Genomic DNA, 24,251 nt, shown 5'->3' on the forward strand with positions numbered 1-24,251 from the left:
CTGTAAATATCAAGCAGAACATGATCTGGCTTGCAAACTGAGAATTTGCTTCTGACTTTGAGCCTGGATTATGAGGGAAATGAATGCAGCTGTCATTGCATTGACTGTGAAAAGAGTTGTCTAATCTGTTTGTTAAGGCCAAAATTCTCCCCAAATAGTCTCTAATATCTTTGGGTGAATAGTGACACCTTCTGAGACAGACGCATGGATTGATGAGATAAATTCTTCCGACAAATTTATGTTTAATGATGCATTCAGAAAAAAGAAAGTGAGCAAATACAAATATTCACCTATTTTAAAACAATTTTATGTTGTTGTTATGTAATAATTTTTTCTATTGCCTTTTTTTTATTCCTAACCAATTGCTCCTGCTACAAAAGCAGACTACTGTGGTGTATCACCAGGATTCTTTAGGGGCTTTTTGTCAGTTGTAATAATAATGCTCATGGGAAGGAAATAATCCTGGTCACTGAGAATAAACAGTGAAAATTTTAACTTTGCAGAAGTTTGATGGAGCTCAAACTTACTATTTAAATGAATTTTAAAAGGTAGTACATTTGGGATTAAAGTTTATGATTACAGGCAGAGTCTTAAGTTCTCAGGGTAAAAAGAAATACAACTTTATAGAGCCTTTAAATTTTCTGTGCTGCTCTTTACCCACAAACTTATTTCCTGGAATTTGATGGTGGTTTTTCAGGGGGTTTTTTTGAGCAAATAAGCTTCCAAATGCAGATACAGATGTTTCTGAGTGTTTCTAAGATATCCCTAATGCAACAAGTATTTGTAAACTGATCTTGAAAAGTTTTGTGGGGACAAGATAGCAAGAGTTCATAATTCTGTTTTTCTGTCCAGAACTGTCTTTGTATCCCTGATAGATCGCTCTTCAGTGAATCTATTTGCAGAAATTTAAGAAATTACAATAAAGGTACACATGCATTGAAACAGTGGACATATGAGCTGGAACAGCTGAGGCTTAGACAGGAATTTTTCTTCTGATTCTCCTGCAGAGATTGTATCCTGCATCACAGAAGTCAGTTAAGTAAGGGTGATGCCTTCGTGCACTACATCTCAGTTCAGTAGAGGACTCGTGTCAGAGTCCATGATACTGTTACTGACTTGAGTCGCATTGTTGGTATTAAGGGCAGGCAAGGCTTTTATGTCCTCCTCAGAAGGTAATTTCAAAGAGCATTGTGTTTGGCTTGTTACATACTTTAGTACTGGCAAGACTGAGACAATGGAGAGTACCAAACATAACTTTTCTTCTTTCAGCTTCTGGGAAAGCTGCCCTTTTCGTCTTTGCTGTGACCTTTAGTTTGATGTATCTTATCTTGTACAAAGTACTTTCTCCAGATAGCTTCTGAGAATTATTTCAGAACTCTTTATTTGCCTAGATACATACAACTCTTGACTTTGACCTTTCTGGGTTTTCTTTTTTGCTCCTTCCTTTTACCTTTTTTTTTTTTTCTGCTCCTCAGACTTTTTTGGCTCAATTCTAGTTAGGTTTTCTGTTCATCTGTACAGTGTTCCAGCTAAGTCATGAGAGGTGTGAAGTAGGTAAAATAAATCTATGTAAATACATACATAAATACACTGTTGAAGAAATACAGGTTTTAGCTGCAGTATAGCATTGTTCTAGCAGTGGGTTTATTTTCTATTTCTATGCCCATCATTCTAGTGGTGGGTACCTTTATTCAAAGTAATAAAAGTATCAGTGATGTGCACATAGCAGTCAGACTAGTTAACATTATTACTACCGGACTGATTATCCAGAGAGAATTAAACAAAACATGTAATGGAAGATTTCATTTAGGTGAAGTTTTCTCAGTAGTTATGTTTTATCATTACCTTTTAGTTTATTCTTTTAAAGAAAAATTATATGATTTGAATAGAAGAAAAAAGATACACTTCTGTGTTGTTTTTCAGTTTAATTTTGTTCTAACAGGCTGACAGGTAAAGTCGAATACTTAAAGACAATTCTTATTGCAAGACAGATTTGAAGAAGAAAAGAGAAGCCTCAAACATTTTCTGTGGCTTTGGTGTGACACATAGGACTGTAAACTGGATGTATGTCTACTGGCAACAGGGATTTTGTGGCAAATTCTTGACACCTTCTGCGTTGATACAGTATTTTGATACCTTCTCAGAGGTATTTGCACAAGGAGCCTAGGCACATCCTCATTTTGTGTTTTTAACCAAAAAACCCCACAAGCATTGCATCTACTTTGTCTTGCAATCCCAAGTATTAAATGTTAGTGTGAGCAACTAATGTGCCTTTGAAATACCCCATTTAGAAATGTTTCCTTCCTTTTTCCTCTTTGCTCCGGAGATCTGTGCAGTGATTTATGCTTCCATATAAGTAACTTCTTAGCACATGTAAGGTCTCAGAACATCCTGCCTTTCTTTTTTTGCATCTCAGATTTTGCACAATCTAAATGTCATGTTGTCTGTCAGAACTTTGTATGAATTGGATATAACTCACAAGTTTGTATCTCAGCTGCTGGTATTGGGAAATAGGAGTAATAAAATTCAGTGCTAGGTCTTATGGAAAGGGAAGGTGTATTTATTTGTTTACAGAGTCATTAAGCCAGCTGATTTTTACCTGCTTTCATTTTCTCATGAGTTTAATTCACTCATACTCAGAGGTACTAAGGTATGTCCAAGTTGTCTGGACTCAAAGAAAAAGGGACACTGCTATCCTGTCCTCTTCACATGTTTAGGTTTCTTGAATGATGATGATGAGCTAGTTTTTGGACAGATCTTTCAGGCCTTTTAGGGATCGGCCATTGTTATGGGGGTTTTCTATGCCTCAGAATATTTCTGTCTTTAGCCTGTATAGATCTTAGGCCACATTGCTGTCTTGTCTGTTTTTCCTGATTTAAATAAGGAAATAATGCTTAAAATATATTTATGTGGTCTGTTCTTTTCTTGGGTTAGGGGAAGGGGAATGGTATATGTAATACGCTGCATCCTTGTCGCCATTCCTGACGTTAGCATGCGGGTCTGCCGAGTCATTTCTGCTGTGGTTTGATTTATCAGAGTGCAGGCCTTTTGATCTGGATATAAATAGCATATTCGGCAATTTCACTGCTGGGGATTGGTGTTCTGGGGACAGTGCCCTGTGACATACAGACTGTCCTTTTCGCTCGTTGTCCTGCTGCTTCTGCTGGTTCCTGCAGAGACATATGTTTTCATTCAAACCAGTCAATGTTGCTGTTACAAGTATCTAAAAAGGTATAATCAGTAAAGTAACTTACCATTTAATAATTATGGTTTCATCAAGAATGTTGTGACCATGGCTCCCAGGTTCTTAACAAGCTGGAGAGATGAGTAGAGTCGTGTGGTGTGACATAAATCTAATCTATAGGTGTGCCTTGGTAATGTTTAGATTTTTATGAATATAAACTTCCATGTGCATGTAATGCATTTTAGCAATTGAAGAAGGTTTCTGGGGACAGATTACCTTCTTTCTTTTTCTGCCTACCTCATGAAGCAGCAGCAGCCAGGGTCAGGAGCCGCAGCAGGTGAGGCTGCACAGGGACTACCGTTCCATCCCATCGTTTCTTGCCCTTTCAATGCCATAAAACCCAGTCCTAAAAACTGCCAGGTGACTGGCTTAGTGGTCACTGCTAAATCTCCATGCTTTCCGGTTGGAAATGCTTCGTAATACAGCTGTACATGAAGCCTTACTGATGCGTAGCGGGAAGGGAGTTTGTTATACCCAGGAGGAGGAAAATGATGTCATGTGTAGGCTAAATATTTGTGTTTGAGCTTGTAATGTGCAGGTATTATTACAGGAGGAGTGGCATGACAGACAGCTTTTTAATGGGTTCAGCTCAGGATTTGTCATCTCACTGGGGCTTTTGCTAGAAGGCAGAGCTATGATGCCCACAGGAATGCTGACAGATTCAATTTTTACTTACTAACTAAGGTGATGGTCCAGTAGGAACAAGTGATTTACAATACTTCTGCCTTGGGGTTTCAGTTTCTCTAAGACTGAAGGAAAATAGCTGGCAAGAAGTATATTCTAACCTCTCACATTAACCTACAGCTAATTTTTTTAGCTTTTTGTCTCACTTGGTGAGTGGTTCGTTTGATGTAAGCATCAGAATTTAGATTTGAATTTAGATTATTTTCAACAACAGTGACAGTACTTCTTAGAGAAGCCTGCTAAGCAGATACAAGGACTAGAATTTTTATTAAAAGCAAGAGATTTCAGAATTGTGGATACTAATCTGTACTGAAGGAAAATTATTTTTTTAATGAAAATATGTTGTGAAAATTTAATTCTAATTCACATTTGCAAACAGGTTAGGTGAGAATACCAAATAGAACAGCAATAACAAGGAAAATGCCAGTCTGCGTATTATTGCCAAGTCAGGACATGCCGCTCATGTTTGCACATTTCTGTAAATTGCGCATTGTTCCTTTCTGCTTTTCAATACTGGGAACAAGTTACTGCATTGCATCTGGTTCCAACCTCTGTTGCAAGGGGGAACTGCAGTTGCTCAGGCTTCACATTGTCACTTCCTGCAACTGGGATGTGGAGTTATCTGGGTTGGTTACGTAAAAAAGTTGTTTCAGTTTAACTAAATTTGGTTTTTAGACTATATATGGCTTCCATATGCAAGAAAATTAACCAGAAATAGCTATTCTATGTTAGCCTTCTGTATTTATTACACCTTAGTGATATGTGAGCACATTAACAAGTTACTGTAAAGTAAGCTAGTATGTGAAGTTACGGCACATAAGCTGAGTGTTACTATCAGGAATGTAATAGCAGATACTGAAATTACCATTGCTGCATGCTGATGTGATGAACATTCAGACAGTGCTTTGTTCATAAGAAGCCCTTTAAGTCAGATTTGCAAGTGGACTAAGTTAACAGCCTGATGAGGGGCCCTCTGTCAACTTGTTTACAAGGACTCGCCAACAATGTGATATTGGTCCACGTATGTGTATTTAAGGCACTAAATTTAAATACTGTCTTTCAGGTATAAAGTGATGACTGTCCTCTAAAGACAAGTAAGAGGATTCACACAGGTATTTAGCCTGCCTTGTTACATGCGCTGCCTTAGCACCTTTTGGTGACGTTCTCACTTTCTTGCAGTTCCCTGCATCTGTTACTACAAAGCAGAGGCGCAACCAAGGTGGCTGAATGGGAGAAATGTATATCCTGTTTCCCAGTTGTTTGTGCTGTAGCCTAGTCTTTAAATAAACCAAAGCAAATTCCCCTGTGGATGTGCATATTTCAGTTTCTTGAGGTGGTCTTTCATTTTCAACAATAAATGCTTAAATTAAAGGAAACCAAGCACTCCTTTTAAAAACCACTTAGAGAAGGCTTCTATGGCTTTAATTTAATTGGATTAGATTTACACTTCTGTTAAAATGGTGTAATTTTCACATGTAGGAAAAGCAATAAAAACAAATTTTAAATGACTTTCATTAAATCAGTGCAAATAGTGGGTGAATATTCCTAAATTTTTATGCCCGCCTGTGCAGCTGGTTTTAGGCTAATGCTCTTGGGCTGAGTTAGGTAATTAACTGAACGGCTTCATTTAAACTCTTGCAGGTAATAGACAAGCCATGAGTAATACAGGCTATCTATTTTAATTTGTGATACAACATTTTATCAAATATACAGCACCATCTGTCTATATTTATTTGTCAGTATTTAAAGGAAAAATTGAAAATAAATTTGATCTAAATGTTTGTAATGCAATTCGTTAAAGATGTTAAGAAAGCCACTGCATCCAGCAGACTCTAAGACCTGAGGATTCCTCCTTCCCAGCTACTGAAGCCCAGCCTGGTACATTTTTAGACCCAGGAGGTGTCTCCGTCCCAGTCCAATAGATGTGGCTGCTGCTGTTCCCATTTGCAGGTTTGGCCAGTAGCAGGGCTGAGGATGTACCCTAGAGAGGTGCACACGAGCACTAAGAGGCCCCTAATGCGGCTGCACGCACAGACTGGCACCCACAGCACTGCCTTTGTAGCACCCGCACGTAGTGCTGCTACAGCTCACATAAAACATACGTACAGGTAGCCAGGTCTTGCTGCTTCCCCTCATGTTCACTATCAAATAGACGCATGCACTCACACACTCTCCACAACCACCCTCACACTCACGATCCTTCAAATATTAGCAAAGGCTCTCGGTCTACCTAATACCTGTGCTTGAACCCTGGACCCTTATGCAGCCATTGGCTCAGAGCTTGGGTCTCTTCAGATACAGGTGTCCTACTCACCAGCTTGTCCAGCCGCAAGTTTGCTGTTGAATTCCACATACACACATGCAGTCAGGATTAAATTCACTGGGAAAAACAAACACCTGGGGGTCTTCCTGGTTGCTGGCACGTAAACCTAGGGCCCTGTGACCTGCTGTCTTCTCTCCAGCTGCTGGCACCCAGATCTACAGGCCCCTGTCACCTACAGCCCCACCCTCCATTTGCTGGCACTCTGACTTTGTAACACGCATCCCGGTCCCCCCGGTTACTGGTACTCAGACCTCTCTCACATGCAAGTCTCTCTAGATGCTGGCACCTAGACCTGCAGGTTGTCGCCTATGGTCTCTTCTCCAGTTGCTGATGTTTATGCCTTGCAGCACTCACACATAGGATAGTGAGTGGGATTACATGCAGAAACAAAGAAAAGGATTTAATAAGCAGATAGGGCAGACTGTGCTGATAGAATGTGGAGCTCAGACAGGTAAGTGTGGTCATTGGCAGCCTGCTTACATGCAACCAGGTCCTTTTAACCCACCTCCTCTCCATTTTTCTCTTGCTTGTTCCTCCCCAATCCACCCTGATCCCTCCTTTTGGCCCTTCCCCTAAACAGCCCATAGTAAGTTTTATCTAAAGTCACAGACCCTTTCTGCTGTCCCATAAATAAGTTTTACACAGTCCTGCAAGTCCCTTCAAATATCTCATAATGCTCATGACAACCTTCCCCCTTCTTATCAGTTGCAAAGTTCAGGCTGGTTCTCCGAGGCTGTGGCTGAGTAGTTCCTTTAATGGCTCATCAGTCAGTAGCTGAAGAGTTCTGGTCTTTGTTATTGTCTGTTACCACCTGCTCGTTAGTGTCTGTGTGTTTAATTTACCAATTTCCTTGTTTGTTATTTCTTTTATGCTGAATAGTCCTTACCCAGGAAACTTGATGAAGACGGTGCTTTCACGTTCTGCATATCCCTAACATGTCAGAGTGCTAATACTGAGAATAATCGGCATGTCAGCTGAAGGATACTGTCCTGGTAGTGTAAGCTCTATGTGATATATAGGGAGAGAGGCTGTCTTGAATGCAAACTCTCAAAGGTGTTGCAGAGATTGATAAATCACTATATGGATTTCTATTATTGTGACTTTCATTGTTAAAATTAAGCAAGAAACTGTTTCTCTCAGTCTTTACATCTACCTCTGGGAGATTAAAACCCTTGCAGATTGCAAGGTGAAGTGAATAATACTGAAGAATGAAGTGGTCTTTTAAAAGATTTTTAAAAAATTGCAGATAAATATTTCAGACAAAAAGGTAATTGTAGCATAAATTAAGAGGTGGATAGTCTAGTTACGGATAGTGAGAAAGATGCTCGTATTGGAAAATTCCTGTCTTTGCCAGCTGAAGATGCTAGTATTCTATAACTATGAAGGTCTTTTGCATTTTCTCCCCCCCGACCCTTATGTTGTTTTTTTTAGTTTACTAGATGCCTTGTTTAGCAGAAGTAGTCTCTTAACTTATATCTATTAAAACCCCTACATGCTCTAGACAACACTAAGAAACCAGCAACACCAAGAGTCACAAAAAGTCAAATTGTGAAATGTCAAGTTCTGGCAAAACATCCGTAACCTAAAAGAAAGTGAAGGGAATTGTGTCAAGCCTGTATTTTCCAAAACTTTTCTGATAATTACCTTCAATTTGGAAATTTGGACTTGTGGATAATAGTTTCTAATGCTTTAATTCTTGGGTGATTTTTTTTCCCCCTCTTTACCACAAGGAAAAGATTTTCTCTCTCTTAAATAGGAATGTTGCAGGATTAAAATAATTAATTTTCTCTATTATAGAAGTACTTGTAGAAGTAGTTTCCAGCCTGACTTCATCTTTGCACATTTATTTGATTTAGCAAGTACATTTCTTTTTTGATTTGTCGTTGGAGTGTTGGTTATAGAACTGGAGATATGTGATCTATGCGATGGTTAGTTTGGAGATTGATGCAAGCATTTATTGTGATGGGGTTTTTTATTTCAAATCTGCTTTCAATTGAGTACATTATGAACAAATAAAAATACAGCATGATTTCTAGACTTCCAGCAGTAGGCGTGCATGTATTAGTTGCAGATGAGGAGTTGGGGGTGGTTCTCTGCTGTTTAATTTTCTTTGCTGTCTTGGCAGATGTCCTTAATTTTTCTCTCCAAAATATTCTGTCTTGTTCTGTATTTAGCAACATACATGTGTGTTGAATATAAAATAATGTATGTAATCTCTGATGGGGAATTCCCCTTGCCCTTTAGCTTTACAATCATGTACAAATGTAATTAACTGTGTGTTGCAAGAAAAGGCTGCATTCAAATTTGATTATTCGTTAGAAACCAAGAGCAAGTTAATCTGTTGAAACTTCGTTTTCATTAAATACAGCAGAGTTGTGTCGTTACAGGGAATGTGCCTTTAGAAGCCTACAAGGTTAAGATGTTTTGTTGGTCTGTTGAGCAAGATGCTGAAAAAGCTAAACAAACAAAAGCTTTGCTTAGTGTGTTAAAGATTCTAGTGTTATTGGAAGGTTAAACATGTATATGAATTATGCATTTAAAAGGGAGTATCTATAAATAATTCCTGAAGATAGGATTTGGGTATGGAGTAACTGGGTTTTGAAAGTGCTTGTATACATTGCTGTGGAAAGAGATTAATATTTTATTTTGCTGTACTGCCAAACTGTCCTTTTAGACCATGATCTTGGTAGGGAGTATGTCAACATCTAGAATTTGAAATCTGTCCTGCAGCAGCTTTAACATTTCTTTTCCACATGATGAATTCAGTAAATCAGTCTGTATTAACAGTCCAACATGTCTTAGGGTACCATCTTATATTCTTGAGAGTTTAAATTGCTGGCTTTGAAGACAACTAGCTTAAAATGATTGGGGACTAAAAAGGTATCCTTTGACACATGCTCTGTGAGTTTTTAAAATTTGAGCTCCTGTGGAATCTCATTATTTCTTTAATAATTTATTTTTGTACTAGGGTCTTTATATACCTAAACTGTGGTTTTGAACCATTCTTGACTTATTAATTTCCTATCAAAGGGAAGCCTGTCAAAGTCCAACTACAAACTTGTTACAGGCTTATTACAGTTACTTCTTTGTATTTTATTCTTTCTATATCACTTCTTGGAGTCTGTGCACCAAGCTCTTTATATCGACATTGTTCTTTAGACCACTAATAGATTTCAGATGACATATCATAGTCCATTTCTTTTCATTCTGTCTTCAGTATGTGAGACCTCATATTCTGATTTATGTGTGGAGATGCACCTTCTGGTGGTTATGTGAGAAACACATCCAGTTTGGTGACATTGAGGAGAAAGGGTCTATAGTTTTGTTCAGTAAATGTATCTTCCTGATGGGTTCTTTTAATCATGAAGTTCCCCTGGGAGCTGGACTGTCCTGTAGCAGCAAGGTAAAATACCATCTCCTCTTGGAGATCTATGTGACGACATAGCTGATCTTTGATTGCAGATCACACTGTAGCACTTTTTGGCCTATATGGTCAAAAATGAGGGATGGATGGATGAATACAGTCCAAACATAGGGGCTGACAGCTCAGTCTCAGTCATAGAGCATGGACTATATCTTACAATCAGCCCAATTTCCTAGCACATACAGAGTGACCAAAACTTCAGCTGGCTGTGTGTGCAATGTCAGGCATCTGTCATAAGAAGAAAGAAGAGATACATAAACACAAGTCTAGGAGAAAGAAACATGCAGCGTAGCCTGGATTTATATTGCATGTGGTGTAATCCTTAAGTACATCAAAACCAGGGATTGTGTTTTGTTGCTTCTTTGAATCTCTTTTGACTGTCACCATTCATGTGTGTTATATATACACACACACACATGTAAGTACGTAAACTGCTATGGTCTTGATACAACTTGAAGGGAGAGGGCGAAGTTGTTGACAGTGGTTTTGCCAGCTAATTTTGCATAGATTTATGTTGGGCTAGATTTAATTGAATAAAGGTTTTCTTTCTCCCGTTTTCTTGTTTTTAATCGATAAGAGGAGAGTTGAGATCTTACAGGAAGACTAACGTGAATAAACTAAAGGTTGTAATGACATTAAGAGCCTGTCAATCCCCCAATGCAGAAACTCTTATTCAAAAGGGACTCTTTGGGTTGTGAGCACATACCTACAGCAGTAGTGGTTGTAGCAGAAAGTGTTGCCACTCCTTAGCTGTTCTTTCACAGCCACCTTGTCAGGTTAAAAAAGTCATCAGAGGTAAACGTGTACCTGGCTTCCAATCAATCCACTGCAAATTCCAGCAGCTTAGGTAAAGCTGCCAGCATGGGTGGGATTTACACGGACTCCAAATGTGGCAGAGAGGCAGGTGTGCTTCATTTAGGTGACGGTTGGTGAGTGTAATAATCTGGCAAAGATGACTTCAGGTGATAAAAGGCTGCTTTACTCTTCAGTAAAAGCACCAATGTAAAGGTCTCTTTTTTTTTATTTTTGCACATGGACTTGACATATTTAGTTGATCAGTCTTTAATTTGTGAATATGTTGTCTGAGAGATGACCTAAATCTTTCCAGAATTATAAATAATAGCTGGATTTTGAAGTTTCAGGGAAGTTTGAATACAAAAAGGAAAATACTTGTTCCAGATGTGAATTCCTGAGTGTGAAAGGAGAGCCTTTGTAAGGTACCAAATTAGGATACTTCTTTGACATTACAGAATCTTAAACTACATTCATTTTGAAGATGCATTTCGGTTCTAACAACATGAGTTACCTAAATAAATATACTTGTTGGGCTAGTTTTACTTGCTGCTCTGTTTCAAATTATTTCTGTTGTCTTTGCACACACTTGAATTGTGCATATTTGAGAATTCTAATCTTCAGTTTGATAATCATTACAGTTCTAGGAAGTCATTTTGCTTAATTTTATTATACAAGAAACTGGTAGCACTTAGTTAAGATTGCTCAACACTTTCCATTAAGTGATTGTGTTCTCAGTTTCTTGTAGCTTCAGCTCTTTCAACTGGAATATTTCCTCAAGCTGCTTTGTTGGGTTTTTTAAAACAGCTTTGACAAAAATGCTTTAGCCATTTCTAAATTAAGCTAGAGGTGGAATATGATTCTACCCTGATTAAAGTTTGCTTTTTCTAAGCCTACCGTTAAGAAATTCAAGAACCGTCATGTTTTGGATATGAAATACTGTGGGAATTATTTGTTTCAGGACTTTTTGAGGAGACAACCATACTTTTTCAAACCTTTGAAAAATATTCACTGTCCACGTTCTCCATGTGGTGTATTTAGCTACTATGTTCTCCAGAGTTGTGTGTGCTGAGCCAGGCATGCTAACGCATCCCCAGGTTGGGAGGAGCTGAGCTAGGTTTTTCTTATTGCTTGAACCTGTTGTGGCATCAGACAATAGAATGGGAAGCAATGTCTGTACAGCTGTCTCCTGACTTATAAATGCTTGGCTTTGCTACCTTAACTATTCTTTGAACGTAGTTCTGTTATGTCACAACCTGCATGTTTTCAGAGAAATTCTAAAATGATTCATAGCTGACTAGTGATAAATGATTCATAGCTGACTAAAAATTGCACCTCCTCCTCCTTTTATCAGGGCTGCCTCTGCTGCAGTTAATTTACAACTGTTTGCACTTTTAAGCCATCCACTATGGTTTATGGCATCCTTAGATTGAATTTCCACTGTGAATTGCAGCAGCTACAATTTCCAGGGCCTCAGCTTTCTGGATTAAAGGATTAGAAAGGGAGTTTGCACCTATTTAGAGCAGCTGAGGGGGCACTAAGCCCAACTACATGAAGTAAAGATTGAACTGAAATTTAATCAGAGCCACTCTGAAGACAAACAGAAAAGAAATTCTTTAAAAGTTTCTTACACAGAGAAAGAGGACTCCTGCAATGTAAAGCCAGTTGGTACCCAGAACAACTAATGGTGATGGCGTGAGTGGATTTCTTAATGGAAGCTAATATTGACTTAATCACTTCACTACTCCCTCCTGATCACTTAACCTTTTCCACTCCTTTCCAGACATATTATAATAGCACTTTGTCAAAGATAGTGTTTGTGATCCTTAAGGAAAGTCAGTCTCCCTTTTTACTATTTTATTCTTTTGTTGCAAAGTAGTTCCATATGACTCTTCTTTTGGTTGAAATGCATGAGTAGTTTGTTCATCTTGGTGTTTCTAGTCTGTTGGGTATAGCGCTGTAGGCAGGTTTAAGTTAGTTTTCCTTTACTTTAGAGTCATAACTAATGATTCCAGTTCTAAGAATTGAGTTTCTTTTATATACTGACAAATTTCTAATTCTTTACTTGGTTGTTCTCTAGCTGTCTGTCCTCAAAATTGGTAAATCAGTGTTATAGTTGCAGATTTGTGAATTCAAAATACTATTGGCATAGGTGATTCTCATCTCCTACTCGTGCTTATGTACTGCTAGAATGCAATCTTACTGCACCGCTTTTCAGCACGGCAGCCTGTGTGTGCTAAACAGGCTTCTGCTCAACACCTTATTTCAACTTTTTGATGCCGTGCACAGTAAATGACGCATAAGCTTTATCGACACAGAAGAAGGACAGGAGGACATGCCCTGGGGTCAGGAAGGGGCTGTGGCTTGCTACCCATCTGCTCATGAGGAACACCAAGACTCACGCCCAGGTGTTGTGACTGCAGCATCAGTTCTGTCAAAATGTGCTGCTTTTAAAACAATGCCTGGCTTCTTTATTCTTGCTCATTGCCAAGAAATTACAATTGAACAATTGAGACACAAAGCAGAGAGGGTTTATCAAATCATGAACTGTTTTTAATTTGCCTCATTAAGCTGCTCTTAACTACTTAAAGCCATCTGCTTTAAAATAATTTACGCATCTTAAGTTTGCTATAGAGAGCAGGTAGACCTTCATTAGAGCAGGTTTTGTTATTAATGTTATCTTTAGGGGGCTTTCAGTTGTTGTGGAAAATATTTTATTGCTCACTGAACCAACCTTTCCCTGTAAACAAAAGGAGGTGGCACATGTTTGTAACTTGCAGTCTGCTGCCATAACCGCGTTCTTGGGAACCACTGCCGTTCATTTAGGAACTCGGTTGCTGTGGAGGAAGTTATTTACAGCCATTAGGTAGATCTGGGTACGAGAATGGAGAATGAGCTATGTGATTACCTAGTATCTGTATTATCTACTACTATACCCCAAAAAATTAGTCCTGGAGAGGAAGAACAGTCAGATCTGTCATCGTGCCTCAGCTGTAATTGAGGAGGGGGAACCGTGCTGCCTATGCCCTGAAGAGCTAGCTGAGGAAAAACAGCTTTCTTTGTCTCCCCAGGTTTATAAAGAAACAGTTTCACTTCCAGAGAACAAATCACCAGAGTACCACAGAACCTCTCTCCTATCTCAAGCTGAGATTCATTGTCATTTCAGTTAGATAGCATGTACTCTCCTTTCTGACCTGCTCTGTGTTTCTGTGGTTTGCTGTGAAATCATTGTCCTGGTTCTCGTCAGAGGAGACATTTCAGCAGTGAATTAGTGGATTGCTGATAGGAATAAAATCATTTGATGTGAAACTAGCTTTAGAAATTTTAGATAATGATGGTGTGAGAATTTAAAAGAAGGTCCTGCACTCAGTCTATGGGAGAGAGGTGGATGGGATTTTTTTAATATTAGCAGAGACACATTATTTGACTAAATATAGATCTTCTTTTATCAATAAATTAAATAATTAAAATATTGCTATGAAATGGATTGGGTTTTGGTTTTTTGTTCAATTGCGTGCTGTTTATTAAGAAGAAAAATGCCAGTATTTAACAGGACGTAATATCTTGAAGTATCTGCGTAAAAATGTTGCTATAAGCTGTAAATATCTTTGTATTTCTATTTAGATATTATTTGGGTCTTTCTGGTGAGGAGGAAACCTACAAAAAGCCTGGCTGCACAGGTTTGCGTACAATATGCTTTCAAGTGTGTGACAAACCAGAAAAAATACAGTGCTTCTTGTATTGCTTTTGATTGCAATAGCTGAAGGTTTTCTTTGCAACTGCAGCTACTATGTCTTTTATTTTAAAATAAGACTTCCCCAGGAATCCTTGACTGCAATCCTTTCATGTTTGCCCAGTCATCTGGGCCTACATTTGAAAAACCGGGGAATAAAAAAATATTTTGTCTTGATTGAAAGGAATGAATGTTCTATAAATGTATACGTGTCATTGAACAGAATATGTGGCTTCTACCATATTTTATATGCCCTCATACTTCTGTTCTCTTTGCTATATTTGTCTTTATCTGGAAAGAATGTTACTTCAGGATTTCACTGTGAAATACTTCTTCACAGTAAGAACCTTTAAATGACATAGAGCTAATTAAATAATTCTTGTAGACTAAATATGTGAAAAATTAACTCAATTTTTAAATTTGGAAAGTACTTAAAAACATCTTAAACATTATTAAACTTCTTACCTTCACAGCTTTCTATTGAAGAGCACCCAGTGCCAAGACTCGGTTATTCAAATCACAGGTTGCTCTTTTTACTACTGTGGATTGACATCCAAGGTTAGGGCTGATTGGAAAGCTTCAAAATATTTTATGTGCAGAACATTTTGAGTTGAGATGAGTTAAATCTCTGAATCCATCTGAGCTGTAGCTCAAATAGCAGGAGAGAGTGATAACTGCTGTGGACTTTCTGATGATTATCAGTTTGGGTAGGGAGCTTTGTTTATAGGAGAGAATGGTGTGTGATGACCCAAATCTACAGTTCTCACCAGCTATATATTTCCTAAGGAATCTTGAAAAGTATTTCTCTTGCATTTCAACTCTAAGTGAGAGCAAGTTGTCAAAGTCCTGCAGTCTGTCACAAAACATGCTTTAATTTTCACTCATTTCTAGTTACAGTCCCTACACAACATGCAGCAAGTTCTGTTTCAGCAACACCTTCTGACGCTAGCGGACGACCTGAAGAAGATCTTGCCAGGGGTGCAGTTAATGCAGCTATAGAAGTTGGAAAACTTGCTGTGCTTAAGCTTCGGTTCAGCTGCTGTAGTGTCCTCCTTTTCACTCCCACCCTCTCTCTAATATTTTTTTGCAAATGGAGGAGGTCAGGAAAATAGACAGCTCAGTATCTCAGTGCAGTCAACTCCCTTCAAATATTGCTTCCCTTCTGTGAAACATCTCTGTTCGTGATGCCTTACCATGTGTGACCGCCAAAAATATTTCATATCTCCCTTTCCTGCTGCTGATGAGGGGATGGAGTGCTCCCTCAGTAAGTCTGCAGACGACACCAAGTTGGGCAGGAGTGTTGATCTGCTCAAGGGTACGAAGGCTCTGCAGAGAGATCCAGCCTCTGGACAGGCTGGATCGATGGGCTGAGGTCAATTTTATGAGGTTTAACATGGCCAAGTGCCGGGTCCTGCACTTCGGTCACAACAACCCCATGCAACGCTACAGGCTTGTGGCTGGAGAGCTGCCCGGCGGAAAAGGACCTGGAGGCGCTGGTTGACAGCCGGCTGAATATGAGCCAGCAGTGTGCCCAGGTAGCCAAGAAGGCCAACAGTGTCCTGGTCTGTGTCAGAAATAGTGTGGCCAGCAGGAGTAGGGAAGTGATTGTACCCCTGTACTCGGCACTGGTGAGGCCGCACCTCAAATACTGTGTTCAGTTTTGGGAGCTTGTCCAGAAAAGGGCAATGAAGCTGGTGAGGGATGTGGAGCACAAGTCTTATGTGGAGTGGCTGAGGGAACTGGGGTTGTTCAGTCTGGAGAAGAGGAGGCTGAGGGGAGACCTCATCGCTCTCTACAACTACCTGAAAGGGGGTTGTGGTGAGGTGTGTGTTGGTCTCTTCTCCCAAGTAACTAGTGATAGGACGAGAGGAAAAGGCCTCAAGTGTATCAGGGGAGGTTTAGACTGGATATTAAGAAAAATTTCTTTACTGAGAGAGTGGTCAAACATTGGAACAGGCTGCCCAGGGAGGTGGTGGATTTGCTGTCACTCGAATTATTCAAAACGCGTGTGGACGTGGCGCTTCAGGACATGGTTTAGTGGGCATGATGGTGTTGGGTTGATGGTTGGACTTGATGATCTTAGTGGTCTTTTCCAACCTCAACGATTCTGTGATGAGAAGGAACAGAATCAGTTTGCCTTTTCTGACGGGTCTACCCCCTGGTCTATGTGAAGGGCATCCACTGGGGAGTGGAGGACCTCACTGTTTAATGAGAGAGGAGCCTTGAAAACTCCTAGTAGTTCAGAGTTGAAGTGAGGTATGCCAAATGGGAATAAAGAAAACACTGCTGCTGGGAGCTGCAACGCCCTCAGAAGCCCTTAGCCTTACCATATTTGCTTCTCACTTGCTGAGTGGGAGGATCTGAGTCGGAGAGGCTTGTGCAGCTCTGTTCTCTGAAAACATGAAGAAGGTACAAAAAAGGCTGTGTAGGGGATGGTGCTGAGTCCTGTGTGTCCTGATGCTACTGGGTCCTTTACTTTTATCTAAGATGAGAAGCAACATGAAGGAGAAGAGCTGCTGACAGGAGAGAAAGGCAGTTCTCAAATGACTGCCTGAAGAAGTAGATGTGAAATGGGATGTGTTTCTGATGCTTGACTTCAGAAGCTCACCTGGAAGGTGGATTTCTCTGTTTAGGAAATAAACCTTTTCCACTCATCTTCCTCCTCTCTCATTCCCTGAACCCAGCTGGAGCTGCTACAGGACGAATGCTGCTGACGGATATTCAGCAACCTGTCCTGGCTGGGGACTGAGTGCATCTGTGAAAGAAATCTGGCAAAGGAGCAGCATTGACTCAAATGACAGAGCTCAGCTGGGGAGGAGGCAGCAGCTTAACAGAAGTAGTTTTAAACCATATCTCTTGTCAAGACGGTCACTGAGTAGTGCTGACCCAAGTCATAACTTGGAAGTCTTGGGGTGGTTTGTTTAAAACCACAGGCCCTTAGTTCTTACGTCTACGGGAGAATGTAATTGTGCATTGAAGGAGTAATTTCTGGCCCTTGCATTTGTGGAAGAAAGTGACTTGTGACCCGAATGCCCTCTTACAGCTCAGAGCTAGAAAGCTTACGAAAACTCACTGTACTTAAATCACTGAGTAGCTGGGTGTGAAAAGGCTGTCTGGGAGATACTGAGATGTAATAGAAGTAATTTGCTCCAAATTCACAACCTGAAACCAAATGGGAAAACTGCAGACTTTCCACTTGCTCCTTCCTTTGTTTAGAAATCCATTGGTAAGTAGCAGAAGAGTCATGAGGCAGCTAGAAGAGTTAGGATAGAAGCATCTACCAGCTCTAACCTCATACTCGTATCTTCAGAGACAATCAGATATGCTGGGGCAGGATGGTGCTTGGAGGAAGAAGGAACAGAAGGAGAGCTCCAGCCTCTCTTGTACAACCTTATCCCAGAAAGGCTGTGATTAATACCACTTTTTTGAGGTAGTTTGGAAAAGGATGTATCATGTAATTTTCTTTTTTTCACCCAGTAAAAAGGGAACTTGCATGACTATAACAGCTGTGCTTAGGGCAGTGAACTTCTGGTGTTGCGAAAAAGTTGGTCTTAAACATTTCCTTCACCTAGCTTCAGCAGGCTAAGACTGTTCTGGTGCCAGCGTTTTGGGGTTGTAATGTTGGGAAAGAAAAGGTTATGTGCTGTTGTGGTTGGAGTCACTTATTAAATCTCATAGAGTGTACTGCTTTTTGAATGAAGGGTGCACTGAGGGAGTGCTTAATGTGGTTGGAACAGGAGCTCCAAGACCGAGTCAGACCATTAGTAGACTTTTTGTAGGGATGTATCATAGCTCACCCAAAGACAAATGTAGGTAGTTCTCATGTGGTCTGTCAGCACAGAATAGCGATGACAATACTTGTGAAAGGCCACCTCTGCAAGAAAAAAAAAAGGTCACAAAAAAGAAATCTTGTTGGGTGGTCCGGTTTATGTGGTAGTGGATTCTAATAGTAATAGTCAAGCAGCCTTACCCTATAGCACATGGTGTGGCTCGGCATGTCTGCTCAGGCACAGCGGGACAGAGCGGGGCTTGTGTTTTACACAGCAAAGGCAATTTGCCTCCCTTTTGACTGAAAGAATTTAAATAAGAACATTTACCTTAAATTCATTGGTCTGTTAAGTAACTACCCTGTTGGAACTAAAAATCTTCTAGAAAGATTGGATTCTGTGTAGTTCATGGCAGTTTATAGCCAGGCGCATAACCTGGTTGCATCCTGGATACAGAGATCTTATGTTTTTTTGTATATACTTTATATATATAAAAAATTTACATAATTCCAAACCCTAGTAGCAAAACAGTTAGGTTCTGTGAAAGGAATATAAACAGAAGTTAAGTTACATTTTTTTATATGAGGGATAGCCTGTGCAGAATGACAAATAGTGAATACATACAGCAGGTTCCACACCTATGAAGTTAAGTTCAGAGGGCATAAGGGGATACAGTGCAGCTTTGTCCTACCAAACAGGCTTAAAATATTGATAATTCTACAATTTTTTACCTTAAAAATATAAGTTTATATTTTTAATAAATTTGAGGTGCTTTTATGTAACAACTTCAACATTTTTTTCCTTTTTCCTTCCTACAGATCACACATCCGTGGGCGGACTGGGAGACAGTTTTTATGAATATTTATTGAAAGCCTGGCTTATGTCAGACAAGATGGACACCGAGGCAAGGAAAATGTATGACGATGCAATTGAGGTGATTATAATTCATTGAGTTTTCCAATACAGTGGAACTTAAAAACCGTCTTTAATAATTAAAAAACCCCAACAAACCACAAGACTTGTTCTGATTATGTAAGTTTTAAGAAATCAAGTGATGAATAATACTGGCTTTGACTCTGAGTAGTTTAAAAAGTATTATTGTGGAATACATTTGGTGTAGATTATTGTGCTAAAAATAATCAGCTTGTCCAAAATGGTATGATGTAAAAGCCCAGGCTATAGTTTATTATAAAGAGCTCTAACAATCCCAAGATGTGTGCAGAACAAACAAGTAATTTTTATCCAGTGTTCAGAATCATTCTAGGAGTTGAAGTCCTCAATTGTCTTATTCTTTAAATTATTTCCTAAAACATTTAGATGTTATATTCCATACTTATCTTGTAAAATGTAGTTCATGCCTATTCCTTGCTCTATAGTTTTTTTGTGATACGGTCTTGCTCCGTCTGACAGATGAAACAGAGCAGTACTGCAGGATGGTTCAGTGGGATTTAGGGTGGGGGCCTTTTTGTGGTGGCTCTGAGCTTTATGCTGTCCAGCTCTTACTTTTTTAGTTTCCCCATACACAGGCATCTCTTTCATCAGGCTCACTTGTGCCCGCATATGCCAACACCAAGTCTTGTCCAAGTGCAGATATGTGCTTGGTGCCTGACTTGTTCCATGCTCTGTACCTGCCATGTTGCTTTCAACACAAGTTTTTAAAGCTTCTTTTAGTGCAGTCTCCTAAAGCAAAAGGCCTGTTCTTGGAGTTCCCAAAATTCACATTTTAAATTTGCACTCTAACCTTTGCCTCACACTGCCATCCACTTTCCAGTTGGTTTTACTGTGAAGTTGGTTATAGTCTTTTTGATTTACTGCTTTCGTACTACTGTGATTTACATTCCCAATTCCTCGATGTGTGACCTTATGCTTATCATCTCTATTAAAACAAAATGTTTCAGGCAAAACCTGGTTTGTCACCTGTTCTGAATGATTTTACAGACTGACTTTTCCTTTATCACTATCTATAGCTCCATCAATTTTTGTCATCTGCAAATTTTTTTTAGCATTTGTTTCTTGCAGATCATTGGTAGGAAGGCTATCTAGCATTGAATAAAAGTATCTTTGCAGAATCTTCGTGGGATAAGGTTTTTTCACAATTTTTTGTTTTAGTCTGAGCTGTCCTAGCAAACCAGCTTTTAATCCACTTCACACGTGCTGCCTTGAATTTGTTTAGGACTCATATTTTGTATAATACCAAGGAGATTCCTGAAATTCCTGATATTCCTAATATCAGCATGCACTTGTCAATCAAACATTTTTTTGAAACCACATAATACATTTTATATTATTGTTCTGTTAACCTTTTAAAATACTGTTAAAGCATCAGCTATTTTCCAGTCCTTTTGAACTTCCTTAGCTTTCCAGGGTTTGTTAATGTCAACGTTAGTAGTTCAAAATGTTAGTTGAGTACTTTTAATAGTCTAAAATACAGTTTATTGTGTCCTGTGGGTTTAAAAATGTTTAGCAGTTGATGTTTAACATCCATTGTGGTTACTGTTGAAATATTTTATTCTGAGTCCTAAACTGTGAGCACTTTAAAATTAGAGGAAATAAACTTTTCCCTTTTCACTGTAAGCCGAGTCTTGCAAACATTGGCAAATCTCTGTCTCTGAGTGGAGATGCGAAAATGCAAGTTTGGGACCAAATGAAAACACACTGGATAGGAGAGAGAAAGAGCTGAGGAAGCTCCTGCTTCCTGTGTGATATGACCTGCAGTACAAGCATCAGATGGTTTCCTCTTTGGCTTTCTCTCAAATAAACCCCCCTGTGTACGTTTGAGTCTGCATGAACTCTTCTGATTTATGCATTGTGGAACATCCTTCTGCTTCAGGGTTTGTACTTATCCCAAGTCCTACCTGACATTGAAAAATATGTGCAAAGAGTCAGTGAGTAGTATTTGTTTTACATAATTGCATTTTGAATTTTTATTTAAGATCTCAAAATGTTTTTAAGAGCCCAGTTCCTTGCCGTTCTTTTCTGGTTGCCCATAACATAGATCTTCCTCTGTAGCTGACACATCTTACTCTTTGTTTTTCAAAACTTGGAGAAAAACCTCTTTGTGTCATTTACGCAAACAGAAGCGAAAGGGTGTAAAATACATTCTTCCCATAGCACAGAGTTGGAAAACGCTCTCAGCACCCACTGGTCTAAAAGAAGGTATCTGTCCAGCCACACCTCACTCCCTTAACTTGCTGGGGGAGGGGAGAGTCAAAGATAGACAACCATTACCCTCACTCTCAGGTCTTGCAGTAGGCAGTGATATCCCATTTTGTGGAGATATTGAGAAGAAAGATGACAGCATCTGTTCTTCAGATGTCATGATTTCCAATCCATGGCATATGAAGCCTTACCCAGGTCACCACATGCTTCATAACAAGAGTATGAAGAAATTCTGTATCTGTGACCTCTATGTGTTATATAACATTAGTGAAGTTGTCAACTGTAAAGGGCATTTCATTTTGGTGTCCTAGTACGTAGATTCACAGCTGTGATAAAAGCTGAAATTGTGAAACTTGTTCAGAATTTTTTGTGGTGATAAATATTAAGGATGGGCCTCAACTTTGCTTTCAACATAGTCATGTGGACCTCCCAGCTAGTCTGGTTTAAAGTGTCTTTTCTCCTTCTTACATCAACCAGGGGACAGGGAAGCTTCCTTTTGATCTATAGGCTTGAGTAGTCTGGTCTATTAGGCACACAAATTTGATCCTTGCTCTTTCTTATTGCACAGCATTAGATAGCTAAAAGAAGGTTTCAGCAGTGTGTTCAACTATCACAGCATAGCAAGTACTGCTGCAAGACAGCTCATAAAATGCTATTTTTTCTAGTCATAAAAATCGCAGAAAGCGTGAACATCATGTGGAGAACATTCTGTTTTCACATCTCAGACTATTGTTTCAGGCCTTTCACAGACTAAGGAAGCTTCTTCCATCAATTAATCTCTTAGCTGGTGTGAACTAAGTCTTTTCTTTGGGAGCTTAAGTATACATGTCCACTCTAGTGTTATGTATACTTCTCATGGTCCAGCTGGATGTCATTGCTTTACAGTACCTCTTGGAGTGCTCTGTGGCCCCAGGCATCCAGCCCAGGATACAAACGTCACATCTGTCCCAACCTGCTCAAGCTTTTCTTGTCCATTAGGCAATTATTTACATTATTTAACAAGCTGTTCCTTGTTAATTACTGTAAATATTAGTTGTCCTTTTTATACAGTTAGCAAGCGGTTGGTTGTTGAATGATAAAATATTTTGAGAGGGTTGCATTTATTTTCTTTTGGGGGATTTTACGACTCAAGGTTAAACTTAATTATTAATTAAGTAGCTGACAGAAGTTGATTTTCAGATTTCAGAAACTACCCCTTATACAAGACAGTGATGTTCAAGTTCAGAAGATGTATTCTGTGTTCAGAAGAGCAGAACATTGCATCTAGATGACATTCTTCAGGCAAACCCTGAAAGCAAGTCTAGAGTGAAGGAGTAGCTCAGGGAGAAGTGTACAAAATCAGCGTTCGCTGGCTCTCCTGGTGCCAACCACAGCGATTTTGTGCCTCTGGAAATGCTCCTGCAACCATTCACTCCTCAATGGTTATGCAGTTACAAAAAGATACAATTTAAAAGGGAATTCCACACAACATTTGGAAGAAAATGTTTTTCTCCAGGAATAATAATGCCAACCCTTTTAAGCCTTCTTGCTTCACATGGTAAAAGTGTTTTTCCTTTAAAAAGGACTCCTCAACTTTTATGTATCGTATGGTCAAAAAAATCCTATAATCATCATAATGTCAGTTTTGTCACAGTCTAGGATAATGGAATCAACAGAGCTAATGCTACAGATCTTAGTATCGTCATAGAATCATAGAATAGTTTAGGTTGGAAGGGACCTTTAAAGGTTATCTAGTTACACCCCCCCTGCAGTGAGCAGGGACATCTTCAACTAGATCAGGTTGCTCAGAGCCCCGTCCAACCTGACCTTTAACGTTTCCAGGGATGGAGCATCTACCATCTCTCTGGGCAACCTGTGCCAGTCTTTCACCACCCTCACTGTGAAAAATTTCTTCCTTATATCTAGTCTAAATCTACCCTCTTTTAGTTTAACACTGTTAACCTGTGTCCTGTCGCAGCAGGCCCTGCTGAAAAGACTGTCCCCATCTTTCTTGGGTGCACTGCTGGGTGGATGAGGAACTGGTTGGATGGTCACATCCAGAGGGTAGTTGTCAATGACTCAACGTCCAGATGGAGATCAGTGGCAAGTGGCATCCCTCGGGGGTCTGTACTGGGACCAGTACTCTTTAATATCTTCATTAATGTCATAGTGGGATCGAGTGCACTCTCAGTAAGTTTGCAGATGATACCAAGCTGAGCGGTGCATTGACACGCCTGAGGGACGGGATGCCATCCAGAGGGACCTGGACAAGCTAGAGGAATGGGCCTGTGTGAACCTCATGAAGTTCAACAAGGCCAAGTGCAGGGTTCTGCATGTTGTGGGAGACTGTGTCAAAGGCCTTACAGAAGTCCACATAGATGACATCTGTAGCTCTTCCCTTGTCCACGGATGTAGTCACTCCATCATAGAAGGCCACTAGGTTGGTCAGGCAGGACTTGCCCTCAGTGAAGCCTTGCTGGCTGTCTCAAATTACCTCCCTGTCCTCCATGTGCATAGCTTCTAAGAGGATCTGCTCCATGATCGTCCCAGGCACAGAGGTGAGGCTGATAGGTCAGCAGTTCCCAGGGTCCTCCTTGCTACCCTTTTTAAAAATGAGTGCAATGTTTCCCTTCTTCCAGTCTCCAGGGACTTCACCTGACTGCCATGACTTTTCAAACATTATGAAAAGTGGCTTGGCAACTGCATCAACCAATTCCCTCAGGACTCTGGGATGCATCTTGTCAGGTCCCATAGACTTGTGCATGTTCAGGTTCCTCAGGTGGTGTTTAGTTTGGAGAAAAGGAGGCTGAGGGGAGACCTTATCGCTCTCTACAACTACCTGAAAGGGGGTGTTGGTCTCTTCTCCCAACTAACTAGTGATGGGATGAGAGGAGATGACCTCAAGTTGTGCCAGGGGAGGTTTAGATTGGATATTAAGAAAAATTTCTTCACCGAGAGGGTAGTCAAGCATTGGAACAGGCTGCCAGGGAGGTGGTGGAGTCACCATCTCTGGAAGTGTTCAAAAAACATGTGGATGTGGCACTTCAGGACATGGTTTAGGGGACACAGTGGCACTGGATTAATGGTTGAACTTGATGATCTTGAAGGTCCTTTCCAACCTTAGTGATTCTGTGATTCTCTTACAA

At 39.9% G+C, this 24,251-nt stretch overlaps 1 protein-coding gene across 1 annotated transcript in view; it reads left to right on the forward strand.

The window, feature by feature from the left end:
- Positions 1–24,251, forward strand: part of MAN1A2 (mannosidase alpha class 1A member 2) — a gene marked incomplete at both ends in the record, with an annotated part of 151,258 nt that overhangs the window by 101,398 nt on the left and 25,609 nt on the right. Inside the window, one exon of the mRNA XM_082012028.1 lies at positions 18,786–18,901. Coding sequence (XP_081868154.1) covers positions 18,786–18,901 — 116 coding nt within the window. The remainder of the gene's footprint in view (positions 1–18,785; positions 18,902–24,251) is intronic.

Source organism: Phaethon aethereus (assembly GCF_964289735.1).
Source record: "Phaethon aethereus genome assembly, chromosome: 1".
NCBI classification, from domain to species: Eukaryota; Metazoa; Chordata; class Aves; order Phaethontiformes; family Phaethontidae; genus Phaethon; species Phaethon aethereus.